The following is a 13,690-nucleotide window of genomic DNA, read 5'->3' as shown; positions in this document are numbered from 1 at the left end:
CTTAGGATATCCGCGAAGAAGTCTTTGCCCGAATGATTATTAGGCGGAAAAGAGAAACGGCTTCGAACTTCGACGAGGCAGGAAAACACTATGGCCCAGAACAAATGTAATTGCGTAATTCTCATTTTGTCTTCAAGGAAGCGAACTTGCTCAGATATAGTCGAGACGACGACTGCGAAAAGAATAACTCAAAAGTGAATATCGACAATTGTAAAAAGGGCGGGTGTGCGTGTTATAGATTAATAAAGAGATAGATATCTCAACAAGGAAGTGAACTTGCTCAGATATAGTCGAGACGACGACTGCGAAAAGATTAAACTCAAAAGTGAATATCAACAATTGTAAAAAGGGCGGATGTGCGTGTTATAGATTAATAAAGAGATACAAATAAGAGATATATATCTGAGCAAGTTCGCTTTTTTGAAGACAAAATGAGAATTACATAATTTAAAGCATTTATGCAAAATTGCTTTTAGGAAAGCGTAATAACAATTTTCGCCGCATAATACTTGCAAATCATTAATCTTTGCCAGTAGCGTATATTGATTCTTATTGCGCCAATAATGAAAAAAATACAATTGCCATTTCTACTGATTGTTATTTCGAATAAGAGAGAGCTTCGGAATGCATATACAATTTTCACATGCAATAAATAAATCATTATGATTTTATTGTTTCTCCCATTATCTTATAACGAAATTACATGCTTGTTCCACCCTGAAATTCTAGGAAGATGAATATTTGACGCTCGTTTATTAACTTTTAATGCATCCCTTGGGATGCCTTATTTAAGCATATATAATTTAATTTTTCTTGTCTGTTCTATTCTTAAAAAATAAATAAAAGAGCGCTGTTCTACCTTTTAATTGGCTGAAAGTTAAAGACTGACTTTATTCCTAGGATTCCCCGGACTATAATTTGCCCAATATTATTATAGCTTAATAAAGACACGGTACTAAACGGTATTCAAAATTTTAACGTTGTTCCTCGCGAATACGGAACCGATGTCGGAGATGCGAATGGCGCATAGCGACATATAAAGAACACAGCGCTACTCTCGAATTAATTCCCACGAGCTCGAGACTGAAGGAGACGGGATGCGCGGATCCCATAGTAGTCCCGTGCCCTTTTAAGTTAAAGGGAAGAAGAGTCGACGGAGCGAATGCCGCGGGAATCGAAGGGACACCGATATAAATCAATGTCCGGCCTCCGACTTGCGGCCGAGAGAGGAAAAGACAGACGCGGCCGGCGAGATGCCGAAGTCGCCGTCTTCTCCCTCGCTACTTATATGCTAATGTCAGCAAATCAATTTATTTATATTTATTTATAGCATTCAAATGTTTTTCGGCCCCCGGAACACGGAGGCTTGTCGGCGCGGACCACCCGCGAAAGAGCGAGAGCAGCCGATCCAGCTCGCTGCGGGCTACGAGATCCGTGGGGTCCAGATCGCTCTCTTCTTTCAGACTGATACAGATAGCTGGAGGATGCTGCGGGAAAAGGGGGAGACGATCGACGTACCAGTCGATTCAGAGTTTCACGATCCAGACTCCTGGACGCGATCGCGAATAAAGAAAGGGAAGATAAGATATACTTTCACGCAAACGGGCTTCGAATCTCTGAACGAGCAAATGCTCGTTGTAATAGCGTTGCGTCCTGTCTTCTCAGAAACATATTGTTTTTTTTTATATATGTGTGAGGGCATTGAACTTTATTTCATGTTGGTGCAGATAGGATCGTGTTTGTCTGATAAAAACTATTGAATGATTAGATAATTGACTTAATCAATTGACAGTTACTGCAGTCTCAATTACAGTTTACTGTTTATTGTCGGTATACTTTTTTTTTAACCGTTTTTCTCGTACATATCTACATGTATAAAATTATAGTATTGTATCTATTTGTATGTATTTATATTTGTTTTATATTTTGATCAGTTTTAAAGTTTAATAAGTATTAATGAAAAAATTAAAATTTTAATATAGATAAAATAATTTTTTTATATAATGTCAGAATCAATTTTATAATGCAAATTTTTTATTATTTAAAAATTTTAATATATATATATATATATATGTATATGTTAATTTTTGATTTTATTTTTATTTATATTCTTGTTATAGACTTGTATAGATGCAATACCACATTTCTCATGTTACATTTTTTTTATATGTGGTTTACCGATAAAATTTCTCCCTCTGGTAAATATGCTTTTACATACGTTTATGCACGCGGCTGTATACCAGCAATACTATAGCAAGAAAGATTGCATATGTCGGGCGCGGTTGACTCGAGTCACGCGTGATGTAACTCCGAGGATACCCGAAGTTTTCAGTAACGTATAAAAGAGACTGTCTGTCGAGGAAGTTTACTTATATTCCTTTATAATATAAAAATATTTTAAATTCCTAAAAATTTAATATATTTCTTTCTTCGAATATTTTTTGAAAAATATTCTTATCAATCTGTCAAACATAATATTAAAGTATCGATAGTGAATATGGATTTACATAGATGACTTATTTGTAAGACACACGTTAGAAGTGAGTTCGAGTGGGTAATTGTGATAATTAAACAATTATTGACGTGGTTCTATACAGTGGTTTCAATATATTTGATTGTTAAATATATTTGAGTTTAGAAAGCATATTTATTATATAATAAGAAAAAATGTTTTATTAAATGTTTATTTAAATATTTATATACAATACTAAAAATACTTTGCATGACTATTTAATATTATTTAAAAATTGATAATCTTTCGACAATTATTAACGCATATAGGTCTTTGATAATATTAGAGAAATTAATGGTAAATTTATGAATCATTGTCTGAAACTTTCTCTTGCTTTCGGCAACAAAGGAATTCATTCGGATTATTTCGAACACCCGGTATAATCGGGCGACAGCGCGGCGCACGGTCAGTTATAGGCGTGGACACATAGAATATGTAGAGAATGTTTGTGGCAGTTTGGAGGAATTGAATCTCTCGCGTGGAAGAATTTTCGGAGCAAAGAGATAAAACATATCACGGTTTTTTTTTTTAAAATGGCCATTGGAAATCGTTTTTATCTTCTCGCGACAGTGTTTCTGCTTATTTGCTGCATCCAAGAAGGTATAAAGTCAGCTATATACTTAAGGAATAATTAAATTCGGTTATTTATTATAGATTAACCTTCAAGTAACCTGATTAAAGATTGAGACTTTATAGATGTACGTACTTTATATATGTACGTATTGATATTCTTACAGAGCTTTGCGCAATAGCTTTGATAACAATTTTATATTTGAGACATATTTCTAACCTCTGTTTCACAGAAACAAATGTATATTATGTTGTATTTAAATAAATACAACCTTTGTAACATAATTAAGGAAAGTATATATTTATAGTTGAAAGTAGTATTTAGGATTTTATCGCATTTTTCAGGGTTTTCTATCAAATGTTGGGTATGCAGGTCAGACTCAGATCCAAAATGCGCGGATCCGTTTGACAATTCCACTGTGCCTATTACAGATTGTAAACAAGAGCCTGAATTGGGCCATTTACCAGGTGTAAAACCGACAATGTGTCGCAAAATTCGTCAAAAAGGTCATTCGTCTTGAAATATAAAATATAAGTGTATGACTCATCACACGATATTGTTACACTTTGTGTTTTGTAAATTTTTCTTTACAGTTAATGGTGAATGGAGATATTTTCGTAGCTGCGCTTATATGGGTGAACCCGGGATTGCAGGTGACGAACGATTTTGTTTGATGCGAACTGGAACGTATAATATATTTATGGAATATTGTACATGTAACAGTAAAGATGGTTGTAATTTAGCGCCATATCAACATGGAAATTGGTTGCTCTTGTTAATCGGTTTGATAACAACCGTTCGATATATTTTCGTTGTCTAAAAAAGTCTAGCCAGAAAGTTTTAACAGATCTGATTTACACTGGATAGTTTAGATTTCAGTAAGTAATGTTTTTAAAGTTCAAGATTTACTTGTACTTATTATATAAATACTCCTCTCACATTTTACACATCGAACTTCAAAGGTAGGTTAACTTAAACAAATATATTGATAGATACTAGATACTACGGTCTCTCCGCAATGTAATTTTATAATTTTGCAATTTTGTAATTTTTATAATCTTTTTTTTGAGAGAAAGCATCTAAGTGCCTATTGTATGCCTTACTATAAAAGAATAATGACAATTTTTTAAAAATATTTATAAGAAGGAATAACTTCCAGTAAGTCAATAGCATTTACCTTGGCTTAAGCAATATTTTATCAATATAAATTACATATTTTATAGAAATATATATTTTCTATTGCTACATATATGTATATGTACATATATGTATATATATATGTATTTTAAAAAATTTTTTCCATTTTATATTAGAGTACAAAATACAAATTTTACTAATATTTTAATATTAGTAAAATATTTATATTATAGTACATGTGTATGTCTACTACAACTACAACACAATTTTAGACATTAATAGTTAAACAGCTATTAAAAACGTCCATTAATCATCCGTCCCTTAATTATACGGTTAAAATAGTTTTAATACATTTTATCATTTTTTTTTTATTATTTTTGTACATAATTCTTTAGCAATATGTAGTTGCTGACACTGCCATACAAACAAGGCACTATTCATAATATTTTATATTAGCGACATACTTTATTTATACGAAGCACAATATCACTTAATACATTATACTCGAAATTTTCTACAAATTTGTTAAACGAAATTATATGAAATGCAGACAATAAAATAATTTTTAAATCAGAAAATTGATATTGCCTTTATGAACATAAAACCCGAAAAACTTATTTTTTTATATTCACGATAGAGAATAAATAAAAAATTGTCTCAATATATAATATATATTATTAAATATATTTACAATTATAAAGATATTTTTATTTTTGCATATAATAAAGAAGTAAAAAAAATGTTTCAAACATATGTATGTGCGAAATAATATATTGTTTTATGTGTACGTATATATATGTTGTTGACTAACATAATTATTTAAGATATAAATACTAATTAATACTCAATATCTTTAAAAAGATATAGTTTAATTATAGAGATATATTTCGTGAGATTGCTGCGTTGTTTTATCATTTACATATATTAAATACTTTACTTGTTATAAAATGTACAAATAATTAGTGGAGCGGATATTTCGATTTATCACAATTTAAAATGGCTTTTAATTTTATTAAAATATCGATTCCAAATATTGATCGCTTGTTTCGTTTATAACTAGTGCGATAATAAAAATGAGCATTTAACATTACGTATAAAACTATAGTACAGATTTTTCATTTTATCATTTTATCAAAAAAGTATATCATTTTTCAAAGTACATTTTTGTAAGCAACAATATAATGTCTCTTGAATATTTTAAATTTTAAATAGAAATTATTTCAGTATTAACAAAAATATTACTTAACATATTAACATGGTGAACTTATGTTCTCGCAATCTTACAAAGTATGATATGTTGTACTTATAACATTACGATTATTTCTTTTTAACTATACATGTATGTATTAGACAAGAGTTCTTACTTACTTTACGGACGGTTACATTTTTTCGAACTCGAAGCAGAATAATATTCAGTTCTCTCCTTTATAGAATCGAGGACGATTAAAAGGGTTTGTGTGCAATGCAGAATCTGTGCAATTTGTGTATAAACATAAAATAAATTTACGTATAATAAAAATAAATTTATCTTATGTAAAATCGACAACAGACATCCTAAAACGTAAATGTACGTAACAAGAGAAATGTACACGTAATAATGTTCGAATTTACGTATATATCTATAGTATTCTTTGGAATAGCTTTATCGATCAGTATCTCAAATATTTATAGCGCACGTATATAGTGCTCTCATTTTCACTGCCCGTGTCTCTAGATATCTAAAAGGAAAGTACGTATAGTGCAACGGTTGCAATGATTTTCATCGTGTTGAATAAATTATTGCTCGTACGCCTCCTTTTTATTCAAACGCTTGCCACTTTGTTATCTCTTGCCCCGGTTTCGCTAGAGCTTGCTTCCATTGTTCGCCATAAGTTCCGCCGACGTCAGGGCCAAGTACGAAATGGCCTACGGGAGTTTTCTTGCCTAAGGTAGAAATATATCATTGCATAATAAAATGATGTCCAGTGATATACGATGAAAATAGAATTTTCAGTGTTCTTACCCATTTTATTCTTCGAGACGAATTTCACGACGAAGCTCACGTCATTGAGCGCTCCTTTGTACGGATTGTCGGCGACGACTCTCGCCGTTTCCGGTGAAAATTTCGTGGATACTGTCGGCGTGAATCGGTCGCTCTTCCAGAAATGCGTTACCCGACCATTATCGACAACCGACATTTTCAGATACATTTGTCCTTTCAGACCCTCGTGCTCGTGCATCGTCTGAAGCGAACATCTCAGACGATGGAGAGACAGTACCAGCTGACCGCCGCTATCTTCGTCTTTTTCACCTTTCGATAGACACAATGATAATTCGACCTGTCCTTTTTTATTCTCCTTCTGAAATTATATTTTGCCTCATATTAATATTTTAATCAAATTAAATAGATGTAAAGAATACACAGTATATTGCAAAGAAAGATATCAATATTTCTAAAAAATAAATGTATATCCACATTTTCACATAGGTTTGTTTAAAATGAGAAGAAAATGAAGAAAGATACTAAATACAATTTTAATATAATTTTGTGCAATTTTAAAAAAAGTACTTACTCTTTCCTCGGCACCTGAGATATTACTTGCAATTGGTCGCAGTGGTTTCCACAAATCTCCCGTAGATACATCGCTGGCATGTTTCAATTTTGGTGGTTTGCAGGCAAAATTTTTCGGATCGAGCGGAATCGTTGTCGCGCCAATGGTTCGTCTCTTATCATAAGCTCTTCTCTCCACAGTCGTAGATTCCGCGAGCTTGTCAGAACCTTTGCCAAAGAATTGGTTGAGAAGCTTGTTCTTGGTGGATTCTTGATTTTCGGTGGAACCGCTTTGACCCTCCTTCTTCTTTTCGCCTTTCTTCTGCAAATCTCCTTTAGTAGGCGACTTTTTCTCCTTTTCTTCTTTCTTTTCAGTCGCGATCAGCGGTTTGTCTTCGAGAATCGCGTAGAGCGTCGCGACGATGAATCTGGATCCGTTGATTTCCTCCTCGACGACCTTCGATTTGCCAAACTTTTGCTTGGTTTCTTTGCGTAGATGATAAGTGAATCCTTCGTTCCATTGTGGCCAGGATTCATTTTTTGTAGTGGTCTCGAATTTCTCCTTGCCAGGTATCAGCTTCACCTAGAAATTAAAAAACCTTGAAATTACAATATTTTCTTCGATATTTAATAGCAAATTTTAATTTGCTTATAATTCATTGTTCAAGAATTTTAAGATAAAAATATTTATGAATCAAACAAAAATTAATAAGATAGACAAGCAATAAAATTGAAATGTATTTTTATTTTGCTTTAATTAAAATAAAGTATTCTTTGAAATATATATTTTTTAAATTAATTTTAGCAATTTATATTTTGTCTGATTCAGTTTTCCTCTAGCGATAAATCAAGTTATAATATTACTGATGAATTTCATTAAAAATCCCTATGGATTATCATGTATTCTAAAAATATGTTAAAATGTTTAATTGATTTTCGATATATGTATGTATATATATAAATAATGATAGACTATATATCGTTTCATTCGCGCGACCAGAAGAAATAGTGAGAACACTCATCAGTCTATAATAATGCTATAGTCAATGCCGGACTTCTACAATATAATACTCTCGTCATATTACGTAATCATAGATAATATCCAATAACTTCTCCGACTAGTGCCTTATGCGTAATTCAAAGTACGGAGCGAAACAAATCGCGATCTTACAGTGTGCATAAAAATGTTAGGATCTGCGACACGTGTTTTCCGAAAAATTTTCTTATTTTATTCATATACAGATAAACGCGATTATGTAAACGCAAAGATCGAAAAGTATAATTATTACGTCAAATTTATAAATTCGAATGTTATATACAGCGTTAAATGTAGTGCGTGGAGAATATACGCGCTATTGATGAGACGTTTACGCGTCTCATGTTTGATCGATCCACATTCTCGAGCCACGTTCACTTTACCTTTACGACGTAGCTGTTGACTCTGGTGAAGCCGAAGTTCTGCGGCAAGTGTCTGGCACCGAGAACAGTGACGTGGAGCGTCTTATCGTTTGGCGAGTGTACAATCCTAATGCCGACCTCCGGCTCCAAATTTACCGTGCGATCCAACGGTGTGGACACCGTCTTCAGATTGGTATCGATGAAATTCCTGATCTTGGCCAGCGCCATGGTCGCGCGATTGTCCTCTCTCTCGAGATCCCAATTACTGCTTATCGACAAATGAGCGATCGTTTAGATAACGGTTGATCACCGAGGACTTGGTAACGTTGTCCTTGAGAGCTGCAAAATTCTATCGTGAGTTTACGGCAATAAGCTGTACGCTAAAGGTGTGCTATTAATATGCGCGCGTATATAATGCGACGCCGTATCTGTTTTCGATCGTCTAGAATCCAGAGATATAATTTTCGACGCACAAATTTATTTACTACAATCAACGACAAGAATTTTTGTATTCATTAAAATGCAAGTTTTTTATTTTTATTAATAGCGCCTATTTTGAAATGTAAACACAATCATCCCACGTTACAATAATTCATATTTTAACACTTTATTAATGATTCTTATTTATCAGCTTTGAATCATAGGAATTCTTTAAAAGTATTTAAGGAAGAAAAATATCTCAATCATTTTGATAGCGACTACACGTTACATTATTTAACGACGCATTTCAGAAGATAAATTATTCATAAATATCAAAAGATGAATTTATTCATAAAAGAAAGTTTCGGAGATATTGTGCTAGCTACATTCCGGATGATTCTCTTGACGTGGACAAATCTTCCGATCGTAAAACTCTTTGGTCGTAAACACAGTATGCTTTCTCTCATTAAGCAATGCAATACTTGTATCATCAACAACCAGTGATTATCAGTTGTTCCGACTCGACAAGAGCCATACGATCCTTTCGTTCTCGAGGCAATAAAATCGCGTTCGCGCAGAAATAGGATGTCCGAGAGAACGTCGAAGAAACGAGCTAACGATCGAACTTTCCCCGTGAAGAAAAAAAACGACCTCGCCTTGTCGTGACTACGTTCGATTGATCTCGAGCAATCGCGCGACCTAACCCGTTGTAAGTCTTGCGGAATACCACGAAGAAAATCACATTTAACACTAGAGATCAGAGCGAGAAACCGACCTCGATTACCGTGTCATTAACTAATGAGAATTGATGCGCCAAATGCAATAGACGTCTCTGGCATCTCTCATCTTCTTAATAGAGACTTTAACGCTCGGTGTATCATTTGAAGTAAAGAAAAAACAACAACATCTTCGATTTAGGTATCACGATAATTTCTTATTACGATTCTTATGTGCTATAACTCGAATAGAATTTCGTCCCGATAATATTACGCATTCAAAACATGTTGCTTGGCAAATTGCAAATTGTTGAAATTTCAATAACGGTAAATAATAACGGTAAATATATGCAACAAATATCCACATCAGTATAATGTCTTTTTATAATTTGATTGTCGAGGCAAGATAAATGTGTACTTATCAGAGAGAATCATATAATGATAAAAAAAATAATCTGTTATATTATCAACGTCTAATTCTGCGCACGTAATTTCGAATTCTGGGAAGAATTATAATTATCTCTGCGTCAGGTAGCTTGTTTCACACGCAATACATCAGGCTTGTAATATCAAAGTTAATCGTTAAGTCAATAACAGCTTGGTGTTCACATTGGTATACATTCGTGGCATATCGATGCGAAGAAGCTAAAACTTGTTTGTACCATCACGATTCCACCGATTCGGAGCAAATTGCGGCAGCGGTCCAAGTCTCGAACGGCAGCTCGAGATCTCGACTAAGCAGGAAGAGAATAGTTGCTATCCGGCGAGAAGCGACGAGATCTCGACAATCGACGCGAATCCACGCCTGGCGGCTTCGTGACTGGAAACGTCTCGAGAGATCCACCCGCGTTCTTCCTGTCGATGGCCAACGCGATGTCAGACGCTCTAGAAGACCATGGTCACCAAACCCCGATCGAAATTGCGAACAACACGCACCATCATCGATCGCGAGGAGGAATTTCGAGAGGCTTTCACCAAGTATAAAAACACGCACTCGGTCCGCACGCGCTCGTAATATCCACTGCGTATCGCGACGTGTACCAAGAGAGACCGACTACGTCATCGCGATCATCAACGAAACTTGTGGGATCCCATGAATGGCTTCGCAGGCGATTGCGCGCGTGCGATCGCAGCTGCAACGTGGTTGACAGTTGTCGACTTTGTTTGCGCGCGACGCGCCGCCGTGGTATGCAGCCTGCTCTCGCGTGGGTTCCCTTTATAAGAGGTCGACGCCGGTTTTCAGTGATGGATAATAGTGAAGCTTCTGAAGGTGTCTTTCGATGGGCACCGTTATGCTTGAGAATTACACGTGAGCAAGCGTAAGAAAGATTTGTCGAAGAAGTTTGTATATTTTTCACGTGTATATATATGTAAATTTTTACATTTTTAACATCTACTCCAATTTCTTAATTTTTTTCAATATTCTTCGTCATCCATTTTGCATACAAATGTATGTATGAAAATTGTAATTATGATTCCGCTCAATGTGTGTATAAATTTGTCACTCTTATTGCGTATGATCACATTTGGCGTTAGATGATTAATTTTAATCCAGTGTCAAATTAATTTAATTTTAATTTTTCAATTTTTATGGAATATTTGGAAACCGATTAAGGGGCTGCAGCTACGGTACTATCGCAGAAGTGGTCGTTGCCGTTAAAATAGGGGATTTACTTCTACCACTGTCGTATACCCGTTCGTAGCCTGTAGAGCTATAGTTGTAGTTGTGAAGTGACGCCTGTTGCGCTCGCAAGGTCGCATTTATATTACACGGTGCTGCATATGTACAGGTGCGTGAACGTGCAGACGTGAGTAGATACAACTACATTGAAGATAGGTATACAGAAGCAGGACCGTAAAGAGTCACAATTCTCCCTATCCGAAACAAAATAATAGATAAGAATAAATAATAAAAAAATTTTATACAAGATTTTAATACTAAAATTAATGTAAAATTTCAATAATATGGTATTAATATGTATTTTTTAAAATAAAAACTTTAGTTTATTTAAATAGAAATTTAATTAAAATTATGAAGATATTTTTTACATGTTACTTAATTAGTGTCAAAAAATTAAGTTGATAAATGTTTGCAATCTAAATGCGCATAAATAAAATTCGGCGAGAAAAAAATATCAGCAATTTATACAGAACATGTACTATGTAAAAAAAAGTTATATATCTTGATGCGTAGAAAAAACTAATTGTAATTTCGCACGATAATCTCGTGCAATTTAAAAGAATGCGGTAGAGAATATCACGTTGCATAAAAAATGAGTTACGTTAATTGCATTAGAATATGATACATTTAAACGTACGCATGTCGCAAGAATACGATATGTGTCACAATTAAATTAAAAGCGCTCGTCATTTAAAAATCTATTACAAAAATAATTAATTTATTCGATTAACTTTGTATTTTGTAAGTATTAATTTTAAATACCCCCTGTTCTGTCCAAATTTGCGAGAATGAGCATATTCATATGTGCGTGTTTGCATTATTTCAAACGCATATTTAAATACGCGTGACTGTTCTTTGCGTATCTGATTATATCAATCGTACGTGATGATATGCAAGGATATCTCTGTCAGGTATTTGGCCTTCGAAGTTAAACAAAACGTTTGTCACCATGTTTATATTAAAGAAACTATCTGTGAGAGATGAATCTCTAACAATTTACCATCACATGTCAATAGTTTCTCTTCGGAGAAACATTACATAGATTTGTAAATTATCTTATACATGTAGTTAATTTATAATGCAAGAGTATATAAACAATCCTACAAATTGATATAATCCTAAAGATTAATTTTAAATACAGCAATGCAAGAGCAGAATTATTTAACATTAATAGGTAAAATTTAATAATTGAAGTATTAGGCGATAGAAATTGATATTTCCTGCGGAAGTTAAACAATAGAAATAAAAAATGACAGCAGTACTACTACCCTACGGTAGATGGCAATAATGAACGACCAACCCTTCTTTCTACCAAACAACCCCTACGGTTGATGAACAGCTGTTCAGCACCGCCATGGCACACGCGACGTCGCAACATCAAAAACACTTCGAGCGATTTCGATTTATTCGTGCCAAAAAAATCTTTGAACCGCGCCGCGATACGACATACCTTGTGATAAACTTTCGATCGTAGAGGGATAATTCGCGAGAGTGTTTTCGGATTGTGTAAGTTGAACATTCGCGAGTGATATTAAAGTGACGTTTCAGAAATATTTCGTGCAAATTTTATTCCTTATATATCAGGTATGAATTTCTCCTTTTTTATTTGTTTCTTAATGTCTTATATTAGATGATAGCTCGCAGAGATCAGTATTGCATAATTTTTGGCAAGATTATAACGAAAGTGAAGAATAATCATCAGTGGATCAGACAGATCATATATACATGTATATATGTACATGATAAATAACAAAAGATGTAATATAATATAATAAATAAAACTTTGTCATATAGATTTTTTATTTTTTAATTCGTGGTTATTTTTGCAAATAAATAATATTAATTTATCTTATATAAGCACAGTATACTTTTTAATTATATTTATTGTTTTTATTATTTAAATAAATAAAACATATATTAGATTTTATTTTTCAAAAAAAATAATTTATTATATAAATTTTTAACATTTCTTAATCATTTTATTAAAATAATAATTTAAAAAAACTTTTGTGAAGAAACTTATTTGCTTAAGTATATGTAATTTATTTTATTTTTTTATTATATGTGCTACAAAATTAAATACTTACTTAAATTATTGAGACAACTTATCTAATTATAAGTTGAAAAATACTTATCATCTTTATCGTGAGATGGCACCACACAGATATATACTTCAATTAAAAAATAAAATAAGTTTTTTTACAGATTATTTCTTATAATTTGTATTTATATCACGTATCATTTCTATATTAATCTGCTCCGTCATATATGTTTAATGAAAAAAATAATTTTTGTTGTTGGAATTAATTTGCAAAAATTAAGATGAAATTAAGAATAAGAAAACGATACAAAACACAAAGGAGATTTAATCACGTGTAATTATGTAACATTTATACAAGAAAATATTATGTAAAAGTTTAAGTATTTTCTACGGCAAAGTGCTATTATGAGACTCAGAATTATATGCTCTACTAATTATATGAACTATAAATGTTTGTGTGTATATAATATTTTCGTTTTTTTTTATTATAACAGCTATAAAATAATATTACATGTTCTTTTTTCAAAATATCAATATAATTTGCATATATGTACATAGGAAAAAAAATATGTATAATTTTTTCTTTCCGAAGAAAAAGGCAGCATATGATCTGGAAAATCCTACATTTTTTTAGTTACATGTATTCTCATTCAAGTCACGTTCTGACGACAAGGGTAATAGCCC

The 13,690-nt window shown here is 32.8% G+C and overlaps 3 protein-coding genes across 3 annotated transcripts in view; 2 read left to right on the top strand and 1 right to left on the bottom strand.

Moving 5' to 3' along the window:
- The first annotated feature begins 2,872 nt into the window (after nucleotides 1-2,872).
- Nucleotides 2,873-4,798, top strand: crok (crooked). Its single transcript, XM_029304120.2, has 3 exons — nucleotides 2,873-3,112; nucleotides 3,428-3,589; nucleotides 3,677-4,798. Exons 1-3 carry the CDS (start codon nucleotides 3,046-3,048, stop codon nucleotides 3,901-3,903), a joined length of 456 nt encoding a protein of 151 aa, XP_029159953.1. The 5' UTR covers nucleotides 2,873-3,045; the 3' UTR covers nucleotides 3,904-4,798.
- LOC114931964 (uncharacterized) lies at nucleotides 3,988-10,489 on the bottom strand. The gene is made up of 5 exons (XM_029304124.2): nucleotides 9,947-10,489; nucleotides 8,170-8,487; nucleotides 6,773-7,333; nucleotides 6,223-6,559; nucleotides 3,988-6,143 (listed from the first exon to the last, which is right to left on the bottom strand). Exons 2-5 carry the CDS (start codon nucleotides 8,374-8,376, stop codon nucleotides 6,019-6,021), a joined length of 1,230 nt encoding a protein of 409 aa, XP_029159957.1. The 5' UTR covers nucleotides 8,377-8,487; nucleotides 9,947-10,489; the 3' UTR covers nucleotides 3,988-6,018.
- An 860-nt stretch (nucleotides 10,490-11,349) lies between these two features.
- sfl (N-deacetylase and N-sulfotransferase sfl) overlaps nucleotides 11,350-13,690 on the top strand; it is a 263,272-nt gene continuing 260,931 nt past the window's right edge. Inside the window, exon 1 of the mRNA XM_085482469.1 lies at nucleotides 11,350-12,549. The gene's annotated coding sequence lies outside the window, so the exon portion shown is untranslated. The remainder of the gene's footprint in view (nucleotides 12,550-13,690) is intronic.

The sequence above is a fragment of the Nylanderia fulva genome, unplaced genomic scaffold (genome assembly GCF_048542155.1).
Source record: "Nylanderia fulva isolate GAGA-0341 unplaced genomic scaffold, ASM4854215v1 Scaffold10, whole genome shotgun sequence".
Lineage (NCBI taxonomy): Eukaryota > Metazoa > Arthropoda > Insecta > Hymenoptera > Formicidae > Nylanderia > Nylanderia fulva.
Note: the sequence above shows the minus strand (reverse complement) of the source record. Positions and strands in the feature narration are given on the sequence as shown.